Genomic DNA, 25,824 nt, shown 5'->3' with positions numbered 1-25,824 from the left:
AGCGGATCTACAATCACATATCACAATCGCTCCACACTCTTAAATCTTTATACCCAAAACTATATGCTGCAAATGGCTCGATTGTAATCATGTATAGTCTTTACGCAAAAAAAATTTTCACTGAACCCTCGGTACACGTGACAATAAACTAAACTAAAAGGGGAAGATACTGAGTGCAGAACATGGTGCTCGGCATTGCAGCGCATTAGTTCCACAGACAAAGTCCAATGTCCACAATGGGGTATAGAGATGACAACTTCAAAGAACTGCCAGCCACAATCGGCAACCCTACCTAAGCTCTGCACAGCTCAGTCTGTCAACTGCAGGACAGTGTTAAAAGCAGCCTTACTTGTAAAATATTTTTTTTTTAAATGTTTTCGCGTGCAAGGATGGATTTTGAAGATACATCATTCATAAGGTCATAAGTGATAGGAGTAGAATTAGGTCATTCGGCCCATCAAGTCTATTCCACCATTCAATCATAACTGATCTATCTCTTCCTCCTAACCCCATTCTCCTGCCTTCTCCCCATAATGGGGTACTGATTCTGGATGATCAGCCATGATCATATTGATTGGCGGTGCCGGCTCGATGGGCCGAATGGCCTACTCCTGCACCCATTTTCTATGCTTCTCTGTAATAGGAACAATTGAGATAGAGACAACTGGGGGACAATCAGGGAGAAATTGATTCTTAATTAGTACGGGTGTTATGGGGAGAAAGGAGGAGAATGGAGTTCGGAGGGAGATAGATCAGCCATGATTGAATGGAAGAGTGAACTCGATGGACTGAATTCTGCCCCTATCACTCATGAACTTATGAATTATCCACTTCATGCAGTGCCAGAAATAACAGTGGGAAGAAACAGTCAATGGTCAACTTTGGAACAGTGACATCAAATGCAAACACAGGGACACGGTGCACGCAGCACAGAACATGATTTATTGTAATGCATTCTCAATTCATTCCCGGCCCGATCCTGCCTTTAGGTAGATAGATAAACTGTGAAGCCCTGCCACAAGCATTTGATTCAGTCCACGCGGCACTGTTAATCCGAACCAATTTCACAGCAGTTCCGACTTTGGAGATATCAGTGCAGTACCAGACTCACCGCCAACAATTTATCAGATACTACAAGACTTAAGGTCCGAGATCCCCTCAGCCATTCATAGAACAGTGCAACACAAGAACAGGCCCTTCGGCCCACAATGTCCATGCCGAACATCAGTTGCAGTTTAGTTTAATGTCACGTGTACCGAGGTACAGTGCAAAGCTTTTTGTTGCGTGCTAACCAGTCAGCGGAAAGACAATACGTGATTGCATTCGAGGCATTTACAGTTTATAGATATATGATACGGTAATAAAGTTTAGTACAAGGTAAAGCCAGTAAAGTTCGATCAAGGATAGTTCAAGGGTCACCAATGAGATAATGCTTCCAAGATGGGGCCCAACCCCAAGACCACAATGCCCATCAGTTGCAGTTAGTTTAATGTCATGTGTACAGTGCAAAACTTTTTGTCAAGACCACCTCACCTCTGACGCCAAGACCACCTCATCTGCATGCATGCAGTTAATCCATATCCCCCCCCCCCCCCCCGTTCTCTGTATATCCATGTTTCTATCCAAAAATCTCTTAGATGCCACTATTGTATCTGCTTCAAGCACCAGAGTGTTCCAAGCACTCACCGCTCAGTGTAAAATAAAAAGCGCTCAATTCCTTTAAATCTTTCCCAACCCTTATATAGGCAGAACAACATAAGAATGCGCATTCTATTAACTCACCATCTCTCACCCCCCCCCCCCCCCAACAAAGATCATTGATGATATCTCTCGACAATTTAAACATAGTGACCTATTGTCTAACATCAAAGAGTCAGGTGACCCACCTCACAGCCATGACGTTTACTCCCTACAGATTCATTCAAAGCCTCCAAGTCTATTTAACCAACTGTGCATGAGGGGAGGAGAGGGGGGGCAGAGAGGGGGGGGGGGGGGGGGGGGGGGGAGAGGGGAGGAGTGAGGGGGGAGGGAAACTAAAGACGTCAATTAAAGGCAAACTGAAGAAGGGTCTCGACCAGAAACGCCACCCATTCCCTCTCTCCAGAGATGCTGCCTGTCCCACTGAGTTATTCCAACTTTTCTTGTCCATCTAAAGGCAAACGTTAACCTTGGCCATCCAATTCTTTCTTCCAAAGACTTGCAAAACCCACGAGCATTTTTCAACAAGTTATTCCCGAAACAGTCACAAAATACCGTGGCCATTTCGAACAAAACGTGCCAGTCTTTAGAGAAAGTACGATGAGAGAATTGCAATTCCACAAATTGCGTGGATTGCAATGCGTTTTCGGTACTGGCTGCGAGACGTTACGGTGGCGCAGGGGTAGAGCTGCTGCTGTACAGCGCCACAGACACGGGTTCGATCCCGAATACTGGCGCTGTTAGGTTGTCAAGCCTTTACATTCCTTTCTGGAAACAAATATTTTTTTAATCACCAAATAAGGCCATCTATGGCAACATTTTATCTATTTTCCCCTCAATCCTTCTTCCTCAATGACCAAATCAATTTACTGATAGGGTCAGAGCTGCCAAGTTTTGTCAGAGCATTTCAGTATTCTAGTACCTGAAAATCAGTATTTTGCTGAGGAAATCAGTATTTTTACGTGGTGCCATTTTGCTGAAAAAAGTGTTATTTTAATGTGGGGTCATACCCATGTACGAGTACAAGAATGCATAACTTTGCTCCCAATTGACATGTCTTCTACGCACCTTACTTGACAATGCATTCATTGCCATCTCTTTGTATACTGCTGTTTGAACGGCTGCTTCCTGCTTTTAGCACCAGATGATGATGTAGAAGCCATTTTGGAATCCTCCCTCTCTCTCCCTTGCTCTTTCTCCCTCCTTCCTCTCAAGAGGCAAGAAGCACAATAGTGCATGTCATTTGTAAAACATGTCCCCTTCACTGTGAAATGACTCGATAGTAATCATGTATAGTCTTTCTGCTGACTGGTTAGCACGCAACAAAAGCTTTTCACTGTACCTCGATACACAAAACTAATACAATAAACTCAACTAGACCATCCCCCCTGCCCATTACTGCCTCGGGTGTCAAGCAAGGTGGATGTGAATTCAAGACCTGCTCTGGAATCATAGGTGACGATTTACCATTGTACTTGGGGGGGGTGGGGGGGGGGGGGGGGGGGGAGGAGGAGGAGTCAAAATGCTATTTTTTTGGACGCCATTAAGGCCCAGATAGATACATGTTCCCCCCCTGCCCCCAGTCATTGTACTAGTTTCACTGTCGTCCTGCATACTTTCACTGTCTGTATCACTCGTTATCACCTTTTCCACAGCCAACAATGGACCATTGTGGGCTCCACCTTTCCTTCATCATCGTTGCTGGCTTTGATTTGTTCTTTTCATGCCCTTTCATTCATTTGTTCTTTGTATGCTTTCACGCCTCTAGCTTCCCTCTCCCCTAACTCAGTCTAGAGAAGGGTCTCGACCCAAATCGTCACCTATTCCTTTTCTCCAGAGATGCTGCCTGACCCGCTGAGTTACTCCAGCATTATGCTGGAGTAACTCTTTAATTCAAATCGTCATCTTACATAGCGTGTGTGGGACAGTTGTAAGTGTGCGGGGATGGCTGGTCGGTGGTGACTCGGTGGGCCGAAGGGCCTGTTTCCGCGCTGTATCTCTAAACTAAACTTTCTTCTTGCATATGGCGTGCACAGCCTAAAGTTGTAGGACAACTTGTTCTATTTGATGGTATTTGATTGTGCACGCCAGGTTGATTGCATTTGTTGAAACAGGGCGGACCACGTGAAGGTCGCTGTAGACAGGAGAGCGCAGGCCATTTTACAGAGTGGTGGGAGGAGGAGGAGGGGGGGGGGGGGGGGGGGCTTCAGTGTTCCCACATCCACAATCTCTTGAGAAAAAACAGATGCCTAATCTAAAGGTGTGTGGGCAGGCAAAAGATTAAGCCGAAAGACAATTAGAAACTTGATCACACCTAACAAAATACAGAGCCCTCACACAATGAGGGCAAGAGACCTTTTGAAAAGTAGGAGGCTTCCCATGGGGTTCCATTATACTTAATTTGGGCTCTAATTACCAATGATCAAAGGAAAACAGGAAATTGGACCCAGTGCTGAAACCGACTGATCTAGGAACTAAAGCGGCCCCATGCACACTTGACAAACTGAAGTCGTAAGCGAAAGTGGGCAAAAGAACAAAAATTAAAATCCCGTTTATTTCACTTTTAATGAATTCTATTTTTTTTAAATTAATTAATCTGCGCTTCAGGGTTTCGATTAGATTATTGATCACGAGAAGTCAAATTTACAGCTACTTTCGGTTATCAATTTTCTTGAATCTTTTGCAATTATTAACTAGGGCCAACTAGTTGCAATTTATTGTGCAGGCAGGAACAGCAGATGCTGGTTTACACTGAAGATAGACACAAAATGCTGGAGTAACTCAGCGGGACAGGCAGCTTCACTGGATAGAGGAATGGGTGACGTTTCAGTTCGAGACCCTTCTTCTGAGGAAGGACATCTCAGGAAGGACATTATTGCCATAGAGGGAGTGCAGAGAAGGTTCACCAGACTGATTCCTGGGATGTCAGGACTGTCTTATGAAGAAAGACTGGATAGACTTGGTTTATACGCTCTAGAATTTAGGAGATTAGAGAGGGGATCTTATAGAAACTTACAAAATTCTTAAGGGGTTGTACAGGCTAGATGCAGGAAGATTGTTCCCGATGTTGGGGAAGTCCAGGACATGGGGTCACAGCTTAAGGATAAGGGAGAAATCCTTTAAAACCGAGATGAGAAAAACCTTTCACACAGAGAGTGGTGAACCTCTGGAACTCTCTGCCACAGAGGGTAGTTGAGGCCAGTTCATTGGCTATATTTAATAATAATAATAATAACTTTATTTATAAAGCACTTTAAACAACTACAGTTGCCACAAAGTGCTGTACATGAGAACTCATGAACAAAAAGCTATTACAAACAATCAAAAACCATTAAAAACCGTAAAACGAAGGACTATAAAAAACACACTAAAAATTAAAAGACATTAAAAGCACTAAAAACAGGAGCAATGCCTCAGCCAGTGTCGAAAGCCAAAGAATAAAAAAATTTAAGAGGGAGTTAGATGTGGCCCTTGTGGCTAAAGGGATCAGAGGGTATGGAGAGAAGGCAGGTACGGGATACTGAGTTGGATGATCAGCCATGATCATATTGAATGGTGGTGCAGGCTCGAAGGGCCGAATGGCCTACTCCTGCACCTATTTTCTATGTTTCTTCGGATCTTCATGCAAACTCCTTGCGTCATTAGCCCCAAGTACACCCCCATTTCTTCTCCCCCCACCCCCACCCCCCGCTTCTTCACCACCATAAAGTAGGCCAAGTCAGTAGCAAATCTTAGCCTCATTCACTTAGTGAGGAAGTTGGGAGGTTAGACTGAAATGCAGGTATGTCGACCAAAAGTCAATCTGCTTTAATAGTTAGACAGCCCACAACATTGAATGGCAGCAAGGATTAGATGGGCGAACAGAAGAGGGTGTGCAAATCGGCTCGTTTTAGATTTAAATACTTCTATCATATCTATTGAAGGGCGGCACGGTGGCGCAGCTGGTAAGAGTTGCTGCCTCACAGCGCCAGAGACCCGGGTTCCATCCTGACTACGGGTGCTGTGTGTACGGAGTTTGTACAGTCTCCCCGTGGGTCTCCCCCCCAGTGTGCTCCGGTTTCCTCCCACACTCCAAAGACGTGCGGTGCAGGTTTGTAGGATAATTTGACTTTGGTAACTTGTGCCTAGCGCGTGCCCCACGGTGCCAGTGTATGAGGACCGCAGGTCGGCACGGACATGGTGGGCCGAAGGGCCTGTTTCCGCGCCCCATCTCTAAAGTCTACAGCAAAAGGGTGAGGATTCGGGTCGGGGTCCTTCTTCAGAATGACTGCAGCAGGGGAGGGAGGGCTAAAGCTGGGGAGAGGCGGGGACGAGAGAGAGCCAAGCCAGGCAAGTAAAGCCGTGAAACGTCATGGGAAAGAGAGCAGGAAACTACACCCCACTGAGTAAATCAAAAGCCAGTCCTACTTCTCACCTCATCTGCAAATTCGAGACACATTTACATTTCTCTTTGTTCAGTTTCCCACCAATGCTGTAAAGGCAATCTTTGCTTTAGCCCCCGGTCCTGTTGGTCCGTCACACACTGCTAAAGATTGAATCTGAGGAAGCGTCTCGACCCGAAACGTCACCTACTCCTTTTCTCCATAGATGCTGCCTGGCCCGCTGAGTTTCTCCAGCACTTTTGTCTACCTTCGATTTTCCAGCATCTGCAGTTCCTTCTTAAACACTTAATCTGGGCTCGCAACTCTTGACCCATCGCGGTGTTTGGCCCGGGCATTGTGGCAGGAAACAAAAAAGCCTGCCGTTGCCTCAGAGATCGCCGCACACTCGCATCGAGCCCTCGCGCTTGTTAAATGAGAAACCTCCTCCTTCCTTCCTTCCCCTATTCATTCCCGACTGCCTTTTATTGCTTGTTTCCTACTGAGGCGCATCTCCTGCTGGCCGACAAGGCAGAAGAATAGACACTCAGGGAGAGAGAGAGAGAGGAAAAAAAAATCTCCTCTTTAACAACGGGGATTTGGTTTAGTTTAGAGATACAGCGCGGAAACAGGCCCTTCGGACATATTAACACTATCCTACACACACTAGGGACAATTGTTTACATTTACACCAAGCCAATTAACCCACAAACCTCTACGTCTTTGGAGTGTGGGAGGAAACCGAAGATCCGGGAGAAAACCCACGCGGTCACGGGTGGGAACGTACAAACCTCGTTCAGACAAGCACCCGTGGTCGGGATCGAACCCGGGTCTCAGGCACTGTAAGGCAGTAACTCTACCGCTGCGCCACCGTGCTGTTGGGTCACCGGTAATGTCGCCGCGTGGCTTCTGAGACGATAAAACTGGACTGAGATGTGTGACGTGGAGAGGATGTTTCCACTAGTCGGGGAGTCTAGGACTAAAGGTCACAGCCTCAGAATTAAAATATATTCTTTTAGGATGGAGATGAGGAGTCATTTCTTTAGTCAGAGGGTGGTGAATCCATGGAATTCTTTGCCACTGTAGGCTGTGTAGGCCAAGTCAGTGGATATTTTTTAAGGTAGAGAGATAGACAGATATATTCTTGATTAGTGCGGGTGTCAGAGGTTGTGGGGAGAAGGCAGGAGAATGGGGTTAGGAGGGAGAGATAGACCAGCCACGATTGAATGGCGGAGTAGACCTGATGGGCCGAATGGACTAATTCTACCCCTATTCCTATTCCATTGGGAAGCTTTGAAAAAAGACACTGGGTCCACTTGTCATTAAGAGGGTTACAGGGCCACGTTCAAAGGTCACACACACACACACACACACCATGAGGTCCATTTCTGATGAGCCATTTCCTATTCTCCTTTTAAGCTGAACCCTTTCTCGTCTCTGCTGGTACACTATTAATTGCCAGAGGTTCAGTAAAGAATGTCCCTGAATCTGGAGGTGTGCGTTTTCACACTTCTATACCTTTTGCCCGATGGGAGAGGGGAGAAGAGGGAGTGGCCGGGGTGCGACTCGACCTTGATTATGCTGCTGGCCTTGCCGAGGCAGTGTGAAGTGTAGATGGAGTCAATGGCAGGCAAGGGAGGTTGGTCTGTGTGAAGTACATGACATGGTCATTATACCAAGCCACTGAAATCCCTTTTGTTTTGGAACTCTATATCAGAACATTTCACGTCCACTCTATAATGCCCCTGTCCCACTTAGGAAACCTGAACGGAAACCTCTGGAGACTTTGTGCCCCACCCAAGGTTTCCGTGCGGTTCCCGGAGGTTTTTGTCAGTCTCCCTACCTGCTTCCACTACCTGCAACCTCCGACAACCACCTGCAGCCTCCGGGAACCGCACGGAAACCTTGGGTGGGGCGCAAAGTCTCCAGAGGTTTCCGTTCAGGTTTCCTAAGTGGGACGGGGGCATTAGCTTTAGACATGAAGCCCCGCGGCAATTATTTACTGACGATAGATACAACGTGTTGGAGTAGCTCAGCGGGTCAGGCAGCATCTCTGGAGAGAAAGGAAATGGCGACGTGTCGGGTCTGGACCCTTCTTCAGACTGGGGAAAGCAATTATTTCCTGCCCTTGCAGTATGTAAAGATGTTTCCCGACTTGGAATTACGACTAAATGCGACTTGCCACGTTAAGCCAGTTATATATTCAAACCCAAGTTCCCTGTGCTGGGCCAATAGTGAAAGATACAACAGTGAAATAGGCCATTCGGCCCATCCTGACCACCTGTTTCTAGCTCCATGCTGCCCCGATTTCTCATCCATCCTGACACACCGCCAGGTTAATTAACCAACAACCCCGCACACCTTAGGGGTGAGGGAGGGAACTGGAGCACCCAGAGGAAATCCACGCAGGCACAGGGAGAACGTGCAAACGCCACACAGGCAGCACCCGTGGGCAACAGCGAACAGAGCACCATTGGAGCTGCGAGGAGATATAGTTTGGAGATACAGCGTGGAAACAGGCCCTGTTCCTCGCTGACCTAAATGATGATGGAGAAGAAATGGCCCTCCATTGAAAATCACTCTCCCCGACACCGTTGAACACCAGCACTCACGAGTTCAACTTGCTAGTTCAACTTGAATACAGCACACCATCTCTGTGACAGTCCCTCCCTCCCCTCCCCATCGCAACACTCAGGTTTACACCCCCCACCCCAACACATCAGACCAATCAAACTACCAACAATCATACCATCAGTCTTTAGGCTCTAGAGATGCGGCATGGGAATGGGCTCTTCAGCCCACCGGGTCCGCGACGACCAGCGATCTCCCCGTACACGCGCGCTATCCTACACACACGCACACTGGGGACAATTTACAATTTTAACAAAGCCAATTAACCTAACACGTACGTCTTTGGAGTGAGGGAGGAAATCGGAGCACCCGGAGAAAACCCACGTGGTCACGGGGAAGAACGTACAAACTCCGTGCAGAGAGCACTCGTAGTCAGGATCAAACTTGGGCCTCTGGCGCTGTAAGCCTGCCGCTGTGCCACCGTGCAGCTTATATATGTCCTCTGCTTGACCGGCCGTGTTCCTCCAGCACTCGGTGTTTGTTTACTCAAGACTCCAGCTTCTGCACGGGGTTGCCACGGTGGCGCAGCGGTAGAGTTGCTGCCTTACAGCGCCGGAGGCCCGGGTTCGATCCCGACTACGGGTGCTGTCTGTACAGAGTTGGTACGTTCTCCCCGTGACCGGTGTGGATTTTCTCCGGCCGCTCCGGTTTCCTCCCACACTCCAAAGACGTACGTGCGGGGTTTGTAGGCTAATTGGCTTCGGTAAATTGTAAATTGCTCCTTGCGTGTGTCGGATAGTGTTAGACAATAGACAATAGGTGCAGGAGTAGGCCATTTGGCCCTTCGAGCCAGCACCGCCATTCAATGTGATCATGGCTGATCATCCCCAATCAGTACCCCGTTCCTCCCTTCTCCCCATATCCCCTGACACTGCCATTTTTAAGAGCCCTATTAGCTCTCGAAAGCATCCAGAGAACCTGCCTCCACCAGAATTCCACAGACTCACCACCCTCTGTGAGAAAAAGTGTTTCCTCGTCTCCGTTCTAAATGGCTTACCCCTTATTCTTAAACTGTGGCCCCTGGTTCTGGAGTGTGTGGGGTTCGCCGGTCGGCATGGACCCGGTGGGCCGAAGGGCCTGTTTCTGCGCAGTAATCTCTAAACTAAACCTGCAGTCCCTTGTGTCGACTTTTGCTTTCAGCTCGCTGTGCAAAGCTGCCGGAAGTAACAATGTCGTCAATTCATTGTCAGCGTGTACATACGACAACTGCGCACTCTCGACTCTGTGGGACCTTTTGAAAGCGAGAGAGGCAAGCAAGCAAGATCTCGGTTCGGACAGGAGGCAGACTTACCGAGTCGCACTTGATGATCTGTGATAGGAAGTCTGTGAGGGACTGCGAGGAGAGGAAAGTGTCGCGGTTCCCCAGGTGGAGACCATGGACTGCGGCAGCCACGCTGCCCGCCGCGATCATCGATGGAGGATTCGATATGAATTTGACGTCTGCAAAAAAGAATGAAACAAAAAAAGTTGCCAAAAACGTTTTGCCCAATCAGCGTTGATATTCAAGGAGCGACAAGGACTCGTTCGTAAGTTTTAGTTTTGAGATACAGTCGTGGAAACAGGCCCTTCGGCCCACTGAGTCCGTGCCGACCAGCGATCCCCGCACACTACCGCTGTCCTGACACACACACACTGGGGACAATTTACACTTATACAAAGTACACAAACCCAAGCCAATTGGCCTGCAAGCTTGCATGACTTTGGAGCGTGGGGGGGGGGGGGGGGACTGAAGATATAGACAATAGACACTAGGTGCAGGAGTAGACCATTCGGATCTTCGAGCCAGCATCGCCATTCAATGTGATCTTGGCTGATCATCCCCAATCAGTACCCCATTCCTGCCTTCTCCCCATATCCCGACTCCACCATCTTTAAGAGCCCTATCTAGCTCTCTCTAGATCTCCAAGCAGGCCCATGCAGTCACGGGGAGAGCGTACAAACTCCGTAGAGACAGCACCCCGAGTCGGGACCGAATCCGAGTCTCCGGCTCTCCAAGTGCTGTAAGGCAGCAACTCTACCGCTGTGCCACTGCAGAGTTGCCCTAGACCTGGAGTTACTACAGCTATTTGTGCCTATTTTCGGTTTAAACCAGCAGTTAGTTTAGTTTATTGTCGCATGCAGCGCGGGCAGAGTGAAACACCTTTCGTTGCGTGCTCTCGAGTCAGCAGAAAGACTATATACATGATTGCAACCGAGCTGCCCACAGCGTAGAGACAGGATAAAGAGAATAATGTTTAGTGCAATCTCATCTCTGCACATCCCTCTCCCTGGAGCTCTCCACTCGATGATTGAATTTCATATTTGTGTAATATTACATATGTGCCGTGCAATAACTGGTCACTTAAATTTCATTATCAGTACAATGCACCAGATGCTTTCAATGCCTTGAAACTGTATCTTCTGACTGCTGGCAGACCATTTCCCCTTCGGGAATAAATGAATAAAGTCCAATCGTACCGTACGATAAATTCCGATTAAAGATAGTCCGAGGGTCTCCAGCAAGATTGATGGTAGCTCAGTCGGTGTGAGGATAGTGCCTGATTACAGCTGTTGGAAGGGGAGGGGAGGGGAGGAAATGTTGGTGTGGGAGGAGGGCACCCATCCTGCCTCGCTCCCCCCCCCCCCCCCCACCCAAACCAAATCAATCTTACATTCCCCCCCCCCCCCACAGGATGCTGTCTCTACGGAGTTTGTACGCTCTCCCCGTGACTGCGTGGGCTTTCTCTGAGATCTAGAGAGAGCTAGACAGGGCTCTTAAAGATAGTGGAGTCGGGATATGGGGAGGCAGGAACGGGATACTGATTGGGGATGATTAGCCATGATCACATTGAATGGCTCGAAGGTGCTGGCTCGAAGATCCGAATGATTTCTTTTTAAGAATTAGCCAGAATTAGTCCATGCCAGGAGCAATTCATAGCTGGCAATTATGTTTTAACTTCAAACGACGTTAATAATGTTTTATTTTGGCCTACCACAGTATAAACGAGGATCTTTGGAAAGATAAAACCCAGCTCTATTAAGTAGTCAATTCAAAGGTTGCACAGAAAGGATTTCTGCCCCACACCCCACCTTCAGTGTAATCCCTTCCATTAAAAGCCTTTTAAAAATCATCTCTCCCCGTCGCGCATACCCCACCCCTCCTCCACGCCTCTTGTTCAGGCTTTTGTGAAGGCGTAATTGCTTCACTGGTGTAGACATGCATTCTGCCCAGCGCTGAGAATCAAACGTTTCGTTTAGTTTGGAGCGGAAACAGGCCCTTCAGCCCACTGAGTCCACACCAACCAGCCATCCCCGCACACTAACACAGCATCACTATCACCAGTGACTATGACTATCACTAATCACACTCTCACCCATGCGGTCACGGTGGTGCAGCGGTAGAGTTGCTGCCTTACAGCGCCGGAGACCCGGGTTCGATCCCAACTACGGGCACTGTCTGTACGGAGTTTGTACGTTCTCCCCGTGGGTTTTCTACGAGATCTTCAGGTTTCCTCCCACACTCCAAAGACGTGCAGGTTTGTAGGTTAATTGGCTTGGTAAATGTTTTAAAAATTGTCCAGTGTAAAAAATATTGTCCAGCTTCCAGTATAGTCCCTGGTGGACCCTTCGGAAGGTGCAAGGTACCAGGTACTATCACTAACGTTTGATCACTGAAGAAGGGTTTCAACTCAAAATATCACGCATTCCTTCTCTCCAGAGATGCTGCCCGTCCCACTGAGTTACTCCAGCACTTTGTGTCGATGGACGGTTCTGTTGCCGGATAGCAACAGCATGTTTTGGCTAAATGATCAAAAATAAACCAGCATCTGCAGTTCCTTCCTGCACCTAACACTATCCTACCTGCACTGGGGACAACTTTACATGTATTCCAAGCCAATTAACCTAAAAACCCGTACGTCTTTGGAGTGTGTGGGGGGGGGGGGGAAACCGAAGATATCGGAGAAAACCCATGTCTAAACTCGCTACAGACAGCACCCGTAGTCAGGATCGAACCCGGGTCTCTGGCGCTGTAAAGGCAGCAGCTCTACCGCTGAGTCACCGTACCGCCCTGTTGTCTTGCAGGAATTAGCTGCGCCTATTTCTTCTCGCCCCCTTCACCCCCTCCGACAAAAAGTAGCCGGCGCCACTGATCAAAGTAGTGGAATGTCAGCACTCTGCGACCTTCGAACTGTCCCGATTTAGCCCTGCGCTGGAAAAGCCGACACAGCAAAACACAGCTCAAGCGCTGTAAACACAGTTTCTAAACAGTGGCGCGGCGGGAGGGTTGGTGCCTGACAGCGCCAGAGACCGGATTCGATCCTGACCACGCGTGTTTATCTGCACGTTCTCCCCATGACCCGCGTGGGGCTTTCTCCGAAATCGTCGGTTTCCTCCCACACTCCACAAAGACGCACAGGTTTTGTATGTCAATTGTCCTCGGTCAAAATTGTAAATTGGCCCCAGCGTATTTAGGGTAGTGTTATTGTGTGTGGATCGCTGGTCAGCGCGGACGCGGGTGGGCTGAAGGGTCTGTTTTCGCGCCGTATCGCTAAACGAAACTAATTAGATATGAATCATGAACCTATTTCGATTCACCCATTGGAACTTTAGTTTCTCCCAAACACCATTCTAACTTCTGGTAAATGGAAGATTTATTTTTAAGTATTAGCCAGAATTAGTCCACGGGGACTCAGTGGGCTTGTTACCGCACCATATCGCTAGATTAAACCTTTTGCCATCCTCAATGGAAGATGCGACACTAACTCAAGTAGTCTCGCACGAAAACACGCATCTCTCAACTATTCAAAAGGACAACATGTCCCACAGGCCATCTTCAACAGGGGTGAAGCGCTTTCTGTCAAAATACTACAATATTCCAATGTCTGGATAAAGAGCAATACAGCACAGAAACAGGCCCTTCGGCCCATTGCCCATGCCAACCAGGATGCCCCATCTAAGCTAGTATCTAAGCTGGTCCCATCTGCCCATGTTTGGCCCACATCCCTCTGAAACTTGTAGGAAGGAACTGCAGATGCTGGTTTAAACCGAAGATAGACACAAAAAGCTGGAGTAACTCAGCGGGACAGGAAGCATCTCAGGAGAGAAGGAACTGGTGGCGTTTCGGGTCGAGACCCTTCTTCAGTACTCCAGCCTTTTGCGTCCCTCTGAAACTTTGCTATCCATATACCTGTCCAAATGCATACATCCAGATTCAGGGACAGTGTCTTCCCAGCTGTTATCCGGCAACAGAACTGTCCGTAGACACAAAATGCTGGAGTAACTCCATGGGACAGGCAGCAGCTCTTCAGAGAAGGAATAGGCAACATTTCGGGATGAGACCCTTCTTCAGACTGTCATATTGCCAACCAAAGAGCAGTCCTGACTGACTATCTATGTAATTGGAGACCCTCGGACTATCTTTAATAAGACTTTATCTTGCACTAAACGCTATTTACTTTCCCTTATCCTGCACCTGTACACTGTGGACAGCTCGATTGTAATCATGTACAGTCTTTCCGCTGACTGGTTAGCACGCAACAAAAAAGGTTTTTGCTGTACCTCGGTACACGTGACAATAAACTAAACTAAGCCAAGCTGGATGGCTGGATTGTAACCAATTACAGCTTGATTGTAATCATGCATTGTCTTTCTGCTGACTGGTTAGCACGCAACACAAAATCTTTTCACTGGAGCTTGGTGCGAGTGGCAGAAAACTAAACTAACTGATGTCCAACCTCGTGACATCCACTAGTGGGAGAGTCTAGGACTAGAGGTCACAGCCTCAGAATTAAAGGACATTATTTTCGGAAGGAGATGAGGTGGAATTTATTTAGTCAGGGAGTGGTGAATCTGTGGAATTTGTTGCCTCAAAAGGCTGTGGAGGCAAAGTCAGTGGATATTTTTTGTCAGAGATAGATTCTTGATTAGCACGGGTGTCTGGGGTAATGGGGAGATGGCAGGAGAATAGGGTTAGGAAGAGGAGAGAGTGTTGGTGGTGATCGCCGGTCGGCGTGGACTTGGTGGGCCGAAGGGCCTGTTTCCACGCTGTATCTCTAAAGTCTAGAAGTGCAGAAACCGGTTGAGGAACCGGATGGGAAACAGTATCAGTAATGCATTCGAGGGCTGAAGGGCCTCCGATGCAATACTAGCACACAGTGTGTGAGAACCTGCACACCAACTAGGGCCTGGCACTAAGGAAGGAGTGGCGACTCCGACATGATTCCAGCCCTTTAGCATAAATAAGGAGCAACACCACAACTTTTCCCAGCGTGGCTTAATAGGGCCAACTTCAGAGAAGGAAATCGGAGAGTACATCTGCAATTCTATTTTATACTGATGGGGGGCAGCAGAGAGGCGCAGCCGATGCCTCACAGCGCCAGAGACGCGGGTTCGATCCTGACCACAGGTGCTGCCTGGGTGGAGTTTGTACGTCCTCCCCTTGACCGCGTGGGTTTTCTCCGGGTGCTCCGGTTGCCTCCCACATCCCAAAGGGGTACAGGTTTGCTGATCAATAAATGAACAACTCATAAATCTTGGCAAAACTAAGGACCAGGATATAGGAGTAGACTTTGGCTAATTTGTCAGCTATACCCAGAGAGGAGGTACCGAACCTGTAACCCATTTCGCCACAGTCAACCAGGCAGCAATTCCTTCACTATCCAGAGCTGGCTGCACATTTATGCACTGTATTCACTGATGATCTCTGGAATTCACTGCCACAGACAGCTACGGAGGCCAAGTCAATGGATATTTTTTTTTACGGCAGACTTAGATAGATTCTTGATTAGTACGGGAGTCGGGGGTTATGGGGAGAAGGCAGGAGAATGGGGTTAGGAGGGAGAGTCAGATCAGCCATGATTGAATGGCGGAATAGACTTGATGGGCTGAATAGCCTTATTCTGCTCCTATCACTTATGAATTTGTGCTGCGGACAATCGGCGAAGGTGGACATTCCTGTTAGTTGCCACATTTTACATCTAAGGAAACTGGTATTGAAACTGTTTACATTAACACATCAAGCGAATGTTTAAGAAGGAACTGCAGATGCTGGAACATCGAAGGTAGACAAAAATGCTGGAGAAACTCAGCGGGTGCAGCAGCATCTATGGAGCGAAGGAAATAGGCAAAGTTTCCAGCTGAAACCCTTCTTCAGACTCAGGGAACGTTTAACTCTTCCCAGCTGGATGGGGGGTGGGCTCTAACGGGTAGGCACGTTACCCAGGCATCGAGCCCCAACCCCCCCCCCCCCCCCCCCCACGTCTGACGTGCCTGATTGAACAGATCGTGGTGCATCACTGCCTGGTTTGGGAACAGCTTCATCCAAGACCACGAGAAATTGCAGCAAATCGTGGACGCAGCCCAGACCCATCGCACAAACCAACCTCCCTTCCATCGACTCCATCTACACCTCACGCTGCCTCGGCAAGGCCAGCAGCATCGTCAAGGACGAGTCTCACCCTGGCCACTGCCTCGTCTCCCCTCTCCCATCGGGCAAAAGGTGTAGAAATGTGAAAACGCACACCTCCAGATTCTGGGACAGTTTCTTCCCGGTTGTTACCAGGCAACTGAACCATCCTACCACAACCAGAGAGCAGTGCTGAACTACTATCTACCTCATTGGTGACCCTCAGACTATCTTTGATCGGATTCTACTGGCTGTACCTTGCACCAAACGTGATCATGTATCTATACACTGTAGATTACTTGTATGTAATCATGTTTCGTCTGCAGGGAGAGCATTATTCCCTTTAACCTGGGCCTGTATACTGTGGACAGCTTCATTGTAATCATGTATTGTCTTTCCGCTGACTGGACAGCGCGCAACAATGGTTTTTCACTGCACCTCGGTACACGTGACAATGAACTAAAGCGGAGTTGAAGTGAAGAGGGCGCGGCGTACCTGTCGCACACAGGGCCACGAAGGTCTGCGCGTGTTTGCGGATGATCTGCTTGCTGTCCTTGGGGATGGGGAGCTTGGTGAGGAAGTGTTCGATGAAGTCGTGGGGGGTCACGGAGGCCAGATCCCACTTCAGTTTGTTGAGGACCAGCAGCTCCATTTGCTGAAAGAAAGATTCAGATTCAGATTCAGATTCAAACTTAATTGTCATTGTGCAGTGTACAGTACAGAGACAACAAAATGCAGTTAGCATCTCCCCCAGAAGAGCGAACATAGAATAATGAGCAATAAATATATATACGTACATACAGGTGTTCAGGGTGAGGGTTGAAGAGGTGTGCTTGTCTAACCTAACAGACTGGGGTCTGTTGGTTAGAAGATACATAATTACGCCTGTGTAGGTGGATTGACAGCAGGGATGATGCACGAATGGTAAAAGGCTGCAAACTGCAATATTCCCAGGCAATAATGGGAAAATTGGATAATCCCACTCTCAATCAACTCTCCAGAGATGCTGCCTGACCCCTGGTGTTCACTCCAGCTTTTTGCGTCTATTTTTGATCATTAGCCAACCCATGCTAATCTCAGAGATGCTGCCTGACCCGCTGAGTCACTCCAGCTTTTTGTGTCTATCTTTGGTTTAACCCAGCATATGCAGCTCCTGCCCTTTGCATTATCTTTACCGCATGTCCAGCTTGACCTGCTGCATTTAATTTCTCCAGTACCGTCCTTCACCCACTGCCCTTTTCTCCATTGCGGGATGTAGGTAATGTTTCTGTCATCATTTCACCTTCTCCACGCCGTTAATAGACTATCCACCACGGCACTGTGGCGCAGCGGTAGAGTTGCTGCCTCACGGCGCCAGAGACCTGGGTTCGATCCTGACTGCGGCTGCTGTCTGTACAGGAGTTTGTACATTCTCCCCGTGACCTGCATGGTTTTTCTCTGAATGCTCTGGTTTCCTCCCACATTCCAAAGACATACTGGTTTGTAGGTTAATTGGTGTGGAATAATTCTAAATGGTGCCTATTGAGAGTGTGTGTAGGATAGTGTTAGTGTACGAGGATCACTGATCAGCGTGGACTCGATGGGCCGAAGGGCCTGTTTCCGTGCTGTATCTCTAAACTAAACCGGACTCCATCCCCTACTCCCAATTCCTCCGTCTATGCTGCTTCTGCACCCAGGATGAGGTGTTCCAAACCAGGGCATCGAAGATGTCCTCATTCTTAGGTAGCGGGGGTCTCCGAAATTTTTGTTGTTGTCTACAAACCAAGTAAATGGCCTTTGCTGTACAATAACCCCAGACTTTCACCCAACGCGAGCAACAAGGGTCTCTCCAGAGATGCTGCCTGTCCCGCTGAGCTACTCCAGCATTTTGTGTCTATCTGCTGGAAGAACTCAGCCGGTCAGGCAGCATCTGTGGAAGGAAGCGGGCAGACATTTCCCTCCACAGATGCTGCCTGACCTGCCGAGTTCTTCCAGCAGCTTGTTATTATTTGTTCAAGATTCCAGAACCTGCAGTCTCTTTTCTCTCCATCTCCAATTCAATAGCAGATCAGACTGACGATAGAAACTGATTATAAAAACTGCCACTGAGTGTAATATTTTGGACGATGAATTTTAAACTCCTCGTGATAAATATTGCAAAGTGGAAAGATCATCAAATATTTCTTGTTTAAGAAGGAACTGCAGATGCTGGAAAATCGAAGGTAGACAAAAATGCTGGAGAGACTCAGCGGGTGCAGCAGCATCTATGGAGCGAAGGAAATAGGCAACGTTTCAGGCCGAAACCCTTCTTCAGACTGATTCAAATATCAGACTCATCAAATATTTCTCTGCTTGTCAGAGTCATGCAGTGTTGAAAGGTCCTTCGGCCCAACTTGCCCACGCCGACCTACATGTCCCATCTGCACTAGTCCCATCTGCACTAGTCCCACCTGCCTGCGTTTGGCCCATATCCTTTTAAACCTGTCCTATCCATGTACCTATCCAAATGTTTCTTATACTTAAATGTTGGGATAGTCCCAGCCTCAACTACCTCACCTGGCAGCTTGTTCCATACACCCACTACCCTTTGTGTGAAAAAGCTACCCCTCAGATTCCTCTTCAATCTTTCCTCCTTCACCTTGAACCTATTTCCTCTGGTCCTCGATTCATCTACTCTGGGCCAGAGACTCTGTGGCAACTCGCCCAATCTATTCCTCTCATGATTTAAGACATGATTTTATGAAACCACCCCTCATCCTCCTGCACTCCAGCGAGTAAAGTCCCAGCCAGCTCAATCTATCCCCATAGCTCAGGCCCTCGAGTCCTGGCAACATCTTCTCTGCATCCCATCCAGCTCTTTTTTTTTTTAAAGCAATTTGCGTCTATTTTAAGATAAGAGAGGGGTAGAATAAACGTTTAAGAAATGATGTTCCCCATTGATCATTAGCAAGGTCAGACAGGGTGCTGTGGAGATTGGTGGAAAGGTGAAAAGGAATCTGAGGGGTAACTTTCCCACACAAAGGGTTGTGGGTGTATGGAACGAGCTGCTGGAGGAGGTAGGTACACAAAAATGCTGGAGAAACTCAGCGGGTGCAGCAGCATCTATAGAGCGAAGGAAATAGTTGAGGCAGGGACGATCCCCACATTTAGGAAACGATTCAGGGCAGGTTTGGAGGGATATGGACCAAACGCGGGAAGGTGGGACCAGTGTAGCTGGCCGGTGTGGGCAAGTTAGGCCGGTTTCCACGCAGTTTCCACGCCAGTTTCACTCTATGAAAGGGAAGCATCTCGCTGCTACGGGCGTTCATGCCAATAGAGGGCGCTAACGACCCACATTAGAGAACAGAGTCGCTTTATAGAAAGAAATGTTAAGACATTGGGGGGGGAATGGGAGCTATTGAGAAAGGCACATTTCTGCCACCCTGTTTGCAGATTTTTCATTCTCATTGCAAACCCCCCACGACCAAAAATCCACTTTGCACTGGGGGTTCCATTACAACTCACAAATATCCATTCCATAAAAATTGAATGGAAATAGGAAATATTCCGAATTATCTTTTATTTTAAATAATACCTAAAAAAAAAAGAAAAGTGAATATTTTTGTTTGCATCAAGCGGTAAGACAAATACCGCGGCGAATCTCCCAAAATTAAAACCATCTTTGAGGGGCTTGGATCTGGGTATGTTACCTCCAAGCAACCTTGGCAAAATGTTGCCCCCCCCCCCCCAAAAAAAAATGTTGCCCTCCGCCCCCCAAAAATGTTGCCCCCCCCCCCCCCCCCAAAAAAAAAGAACGCTGATCCAGCAATGTTTGGAGTCAGCAGCAAAGTGGACACCAAAAATCTCCAAGCGGCCGGCGGCCAGGGAAGTGACCCGGAGTTTCCGAAGGGAAAGCGGGGACACACTGTAAGGAAGGACTGCGGCGAGCGTTGGTGACAGACGTTGGGATTGAGAGAGGAGAGGTGGTCGAGCGACATGGAAAGTTGACGATGGTTCACCGTGGGTTGGGGGAGAGAGGACGTCCAGTCCGGGTGGAATATGTAGAAGAACCCGATGGGGGGGGGGCTGATAGAGAGGGGTGCGGGAGATGGGGGGGGGGGGGGAGGGTGGAGAGGAGGGAGGTGAGAGGGGGGGGGGGTTGGAGAGGGTGGTGGGGTGAGGTGAGAGGGGGAAAGGTGGGGGGGGGGAGAAGGGGTGAAGGGGGAAAAGGTGGGGGACTGGCTGCGAATGGGTAGAGACGGGGGGGGGGGGTGAAGGGGGGGGGGAGAGAGGGGGAGGCGAGAAGGTGAGGGGGGTTTGAGGGGAGAAGGGGGTGAGAGGGGAAGAAGGGGCGAGAGGGTGAGAAGGCGAGAAGGGGGGTGAGACGGAGAGGCGAGAAGGTGAGAGGGGGTTAGAGGGGGAGAAGGGGGTGAGAGGGGCAGACGGGGGGTGAGATGGGCAGAAGGGGGTGAGAGGGGCAGAAGGGGGTGAGAGGGGCAGAAGGGGTGAGGGAGAGAGGGGGCTGAGATGGTGAGAAGGGGGAGTAGGGAGGGGGACGGGGGAGTTGAAATTCGCCATTTACCAGTAATTCTTCGGGTCGGATGGAGTTGTCGGTGTAGATACACAATTTCTCCGCCGTTAGAGGAATGGTTTCCTTCATTTTCGATGCTAGGAACATACAGGTAGCTCCCAGTAATTGCAAGTGGCACTTTTTCGTTAGTTCGATCGAGAGATACCGGTCCAAATAATTCATAGCGATTGGAAACACCTCTTCTTCACATTTCTGCTCCTCGCATACCTAGGGACACAAGATTACGTGGGAGGACGCACGGAATTAGACAGCTGCTAAAAGTTTTACTTTTTACACAAAAACTACCGGAGATAAATATTCCCGCAGCTTTGACAGTCAAAGTCCTAACCATTAAACATTTTTGCAAACAACGAATTCTAAACGGGCGAGTGTCACAAGCTGAGATATCGCCTCTCTCTCTCTCTCTCTCTCTCTCTCTCACTCCCTGGACGAGTTGGGAGTTCAATTTTCACGTCGTCATATTTTCAAAAAATATTTAAAAATATTTAAAAATTAGCCCGGGCGATCAAATTTAGATGAAAACCCTCCCCGGGCGAAACTCTTTCCATCGCAGCTGGACACGGGGCATTTCCACCCGGGGAACCCCGTGAAAATAACTAAAATCGGGTGCCCGGGGGGGGTTGTTGGTGGGTAGAGATCGGGGAATGCTTGAGGTGCTGTGAAGTGTTGAGCGTGTATGTTTCAGTCAGGACGAGGGCTGAGCTCAACTTCAAAAAATAATTAAAAATAGAAGCCGTGGTCTGAAACGGGCGAAAAGGGCACGAAAATATAGGAGACGATCTCATCTTTCAGCCCCGGGGTGTTCTGGACGTGTAGCCCCCGTGGTTTGCCCCCAAATCGGGCTTTTGTTGGCCCCTCAAACCCGCGAAGTTTGTGTGAAAGTTCTGGCGAGGACGCGACGTGGGCGCTCTCTGGTCAATTTCAACAAAGAATCTGGTCAATTTCACACAGTCTAGCGCGAAATAAAATGCCTGGAAATCGACCACCCTTCTCCCCCGCGATCTCCCGCTGCCAGTTCACCCTCCCCAGATCACAGCCCCCAAACATTTCACCCACTTTTAATCGCGAATAAAAAGAGTCGGGGGGGAAAAAGAGTCCACAGAACAAAGATGGCGTATAATACTGGCACGCACAGAACTGCATACGTGTACAAGGTTATTTAAGGTTTTAAAATTAATTTCTCAGCCCCAGAAACTAGGGGGGAAACTTTCTGGGGACGGGGGAGCGCAAAAAAATAGGGGGAGAGGGGAGAGGGGCTGGGGGAGAATGAGGAGGAATGGGGAAGGGGGATCACGCCTTTTCGTTCTCTTGCACCCTGTCTTCCAAGGTGGCCTTTGAGAGGTTCACCATCACCTTTCTCTGTCTCAACGCGAGAAAGGAGGACAGTTTTGCCACCTCGCCGAACTTAAAAGGGGGAAGGAACGACACGTTTTGGGGGGAAAGGGAGGGGGGGGGGGGGGGAGAAATCAACAGAAAACGGGTAAAATATGAGGGAAACGACGGGGAGGGGATGAAATAAAACTTGCAAATGGGGAAGTGTCTCATCTCCCCCTTCTCCCCCGTTTACTGTCAAGTGGAACATACTCTTTTCTTCCCCCCAAAATCGAGCGTCAAAAAATATTAAAATCCTTCACTCGGTCAAAGAGGGGGGGGGGGGGGGGGGGGGGGGGTGACCGATACAAACTCTGCAAAAAAAAAGTGCCAACATGTACAATGCATGTAAACACAATATACCATATCGATAATATAAATATATTTTATATATATATATATGTATACACATAATTTTCTGATTGTCGCCACCAACCTCCAGCATCCAAGTTGCAACAATCTTCCTCATGGAGGGCATGATTTCTTTCTGGACGCATTTGAAGTAACTTAGAGAGGGAAGAGAGTTTTCTTCGGTTTTTAGCATGTTATTCAGTACTCGGTCATTGATTAAGTTGGGATCCTTGTAAGCCCTTCTGATGGTCTCCTCTTCGCAACACAGCAGCTGATATTCCATTGCTATGGATTTTCTCTTGTTATTTTTGCCTTTTTTTCTCTCCCCTCTCTTTCTTAGTCACTCACACACACACACACACTCTCTTTCTCTCTTTTTCTCTTTCTCTCTCTCTCTCTCTCTCTCTCTCTCCTTATTGCATTGACTAAAACAGAGGATGCTGTTCCTGCCTCCGGAGCCTACAGTTCAAGGGGAGAGAGGAAAAAAAAAACTTAACTATAGCGTGCCCACCAGTGACGCAATTACCTCTCTCTCCGCTGTTGTTATGCAGAGCAGCTGGGAACTGCGAGATCAAAGGAGAAATAGGAGAGGCCAACACAGGGGCAGTCGACATAGCAGCTCCAATGGCAGCCAGAGGAGGCTGGCTTCATCCATGTAAATTCAACTTTTATCGATTGCCGACACATAGAGCTTTTTCTTCTGCAGTTGTGAATGTGCACATTAGCAGACGTCTTGTTTATTCATTGAAAAATAAAATGTATTGATTATATACATACGGTATGTAATCATTGTATCAATGTATATATGTTGTATCTAGGGGAGGGAATAAGAGAGCTGGGGAAAGAGCGAAGGAAAGGAATATATATATATATATATATATATATATATATATATATATATATATATATATACACATATATAGATGAGAAGAGAGAGGGGGGTGAAGAGCGATATGTGTAGAAGAGAGGGTGCAGAGAAAGAGGGGGAGGGATATATATATTATATTTATATGATATATGAGCAGGGGAGAGAGGGAGGTGGACAGAGGGGGAGAGGGATATATATATATGTTATAAATACATATATATATAGGAGGGAGGGAGAGAGAGAGAATGAGGGGGAGGGAGATAGGCACTACACAATAGATATATTAGAATATATATTAGATATAATAGAAATATATACATATATTTATTTACAAAAGAGGCTTTATTCGGATACAGTGGGAAATTGCAGTCGATGTTGCCAATCCACGCCGGCCTGGCCGACAGCTGGGAAATAACTCAGGGCGTAAGAAAGTGGGGACAAAGTCAGAGGAAAGTCGACCCGAAGCGTCACCCATTCCTTCTCTCCAGAGATGCTACCTGTCCCGTTGAGTTACTTCAGCTTTTTGTGTCTAACTTCACAGTAAACATGCGCTCCTCTTCATACCGCCCCCTCCCTAGCGCACATATTTCAGCCCTTAAAATTATTTTCCGACACTGGATTCATTTAAAAAAAATTTAATCGCAGATTGCTATTTTCACGCCAATTGCAACGATCCGCGCAACGCGAGGGTTTTTCAGGGCATGCGGATGCTTTTGTTTCCAGTTTGCAGCCGCTTTTCACTAGGGGTCAAGTCAGTTTATCCCGGCTTCCTGCAACAGTTCATCCCGCCTGTGGGACACATCCATATATAAAATTAAGACGCTACTGGCCGGGGTGGATACACTTTTTTTTTGCTCTCTCTCACACACACGTGGGGAGGGGAAAGAGTGAGAGAGAGGGGAGAGGAATAGGGAGAGAATGGTAGATTGGGGGGGAAGAGAGAGGGGGATAGAGAGAGGAAGGGGGGGGGGGAAGAGAGGGGGTGGAGAAGGAGAGAGAGGGGGATAGGGTGGGAGAGAAAGGGGTGAAGGGAGAGAAAGAGAGAAGGGGAGAAAGAGGGGGAAGAGAGACAGAATGGGGGGGGGGGGAGAAGGGGAGAAAGAGGGGGTAAGAGAGAGAAAGGGGAGGGGAGGGGAGAGACAGGAAAGAAAGTTAAATTGGCAACATGTCCTCGATCAGTCAGCGGAACTCCTCGGGCCGGTAGAAATCTAAGATCTTTGGTAGAAATAGCAGCGGCGGTATTAGCATAACCAATGAAGGCGGTGGCTGTTACCAGGCAGACGAGGGAAGCGCTGAGAGTCCAGGCTGCCATCTATCACGCTGGCTTCTCAAACCTTCCCCTTTTGTGCTGTGGAATGTGAAAGCACCCAATGGGTTTTTATTTGTGGGTCGAGCAATCGGAAAGAGGGATCACCTACCTCTGTGCATTCTCAATGCATCTGATAAAGAAAGAAAGAAGACAGCCTTGTTTTCTTACACCCCACCCACCCCCACCTTAAACTGCAAGCAACTTGCGAATTTGCAAAATTTAAAACAAATATTAAAACATTCTCCGCTTGTTGCAAATGATTGCATTTCAGGAAATGGAAGGAAACTGGGGATTTTCTGCGTGGCGGTTGCATTAAATATTTTCTTGTTTTTAATTCGCAAAGAGGTATTTCCTGACCCCCCCCCCCCCCCCTCTCTCTTCCTCTCCACATTGCTCTTAGGGTCTGAAGGTTTTTTTTATTAACCCCCATCTCTCTCGCTCTCTCTTTCTCTGTGAATCTTGCCGCATGATCATTAATAGGAGCCGGGACATTCCTCGCATTCCAGACTGCGCCGCCCACAGTAACACTGCGCCGCTCCACATGGTCCGCTTGCATCGCCTTACCGTAATACAGCTAAGCTGTTGTTCCTGGGGAAAAGCCTGATCTTGCCACACACAAAAAATAAAAACACACACACACACGCCAGATCTTCTCATCTCACTCCAGAACGGATGCGAAGGAGACCCCCTCCCGCCCCCCCCCCCAAAAAATCCTGGGGTAACTCAGCGGGACAGGCAGCATCTCTGGAGAGAAGGAATGGTTTGTTTTTACACCCGGGAGTCGTGATCTTAAAGAGTCATAGAATAATACAGCACGAGAACAGGCCATTCGGCCCAACTCCTCAATGTCCACCAAGATGTCCCATCCAAGCTAGTCCCAAGATAGACCCCAAAAACACTAGCGTAACTGCGGGGCAGGCAGCATTTCAGGAGAGAAGGAATGCCAACTGGTCATCATGGGCAAGATGGGCCGAATGGCCTATTTCCCTGCAAGAGGATTCTATGATTTCATTCTTCTATCTGGGGTTATATGACAATGAAGCACTCTTGATTCCACACGAGACACTATTCTGGAGAAGGGTCTCGGCCAATTCTTGTCTCCAGAGATGCTGCCTGACCCGCTGAGTTACTCCTGCATATGTCTGTCTTTCTTCAGTGTAAACCAGCATCTGCAGTTCCTTCCTACACAAAAATCTGTGCATTTCACTTAACACCCAACGCAAGCCACTGTCTTCGTATCCGACCCACAGGTCCCGCTTGAACTCAACATCCATTTTTTATTTTGCATGCGAATAATTATCAACG

General features: G+C 48.2%; 1 protein-coding gene and 1 long non-coding RNA gene across 2 annotated transcripts in view; both read right to left on the bottom strand.

Moving 5' to 3' along the window:
* ccnd1 (cyclin D1) overlaps positions 1–22,625 on the bottom strand; it is a 28,323-nt gene extending 5,698 nt beyond the window's left edge. The window contains exons 1-4 of the mRNA XM_033038703.1: positions 22,428–22,625; positions 20,612–20,827; positions 16,567–16,726; positions 9,979–10,127 (exon numbers count right to left, since the gene is read on the bottom strand). Coding sequence (XP_032894594.1) covers positions 9,979–10,127; positions 16,567–16,726; positions 20,612–20,827; positions 22,428–22,625 — 723 coding nt within the window. The remainder of the gene's footprint in view (positions 1–9,978; positions 10,128–16,566; positions 16,727–20,611; positions 20,828–22,427) is intronic.
* A 1,216-nt stretch (positions 22,626–23,841) lies between these two features.
* On the bottom strand, positions 23,842–24,590 carry LOC116984433. Its single transcript, XR_004415013.1, has 2 exons — positions 24,484–24,590; positions 23,842–23,999 (listed from the first exon to the last, which is right to left on the bottom strand). It is a non-coding gene; the product is annotated as an uncharacterized LOC116984433 (long non-coding RNA).
* Positions 24,591–25,824: the final 1,234 nt, after the last annotated feature.

This window comes from Amblyraja radiata, chromosome 20, assembly GCF_010909765.2.
Source record: "Amblyraja radiata isolate CabotCenter1 chromosome 20, sAmbRad1.1.pri, whole genome shotgun sequence".
Lineage (NCBI taxonomy): Eukaryota > Metazoa > Chordata > Chondrichthyes > Rajiformes > Rajidae > Amblyraja > Amblyraja radiata.
Note: the sequence above shows the minus strand (reverse complement) of the source record. Positions and strands in the feature narration are given on the sequence as shown.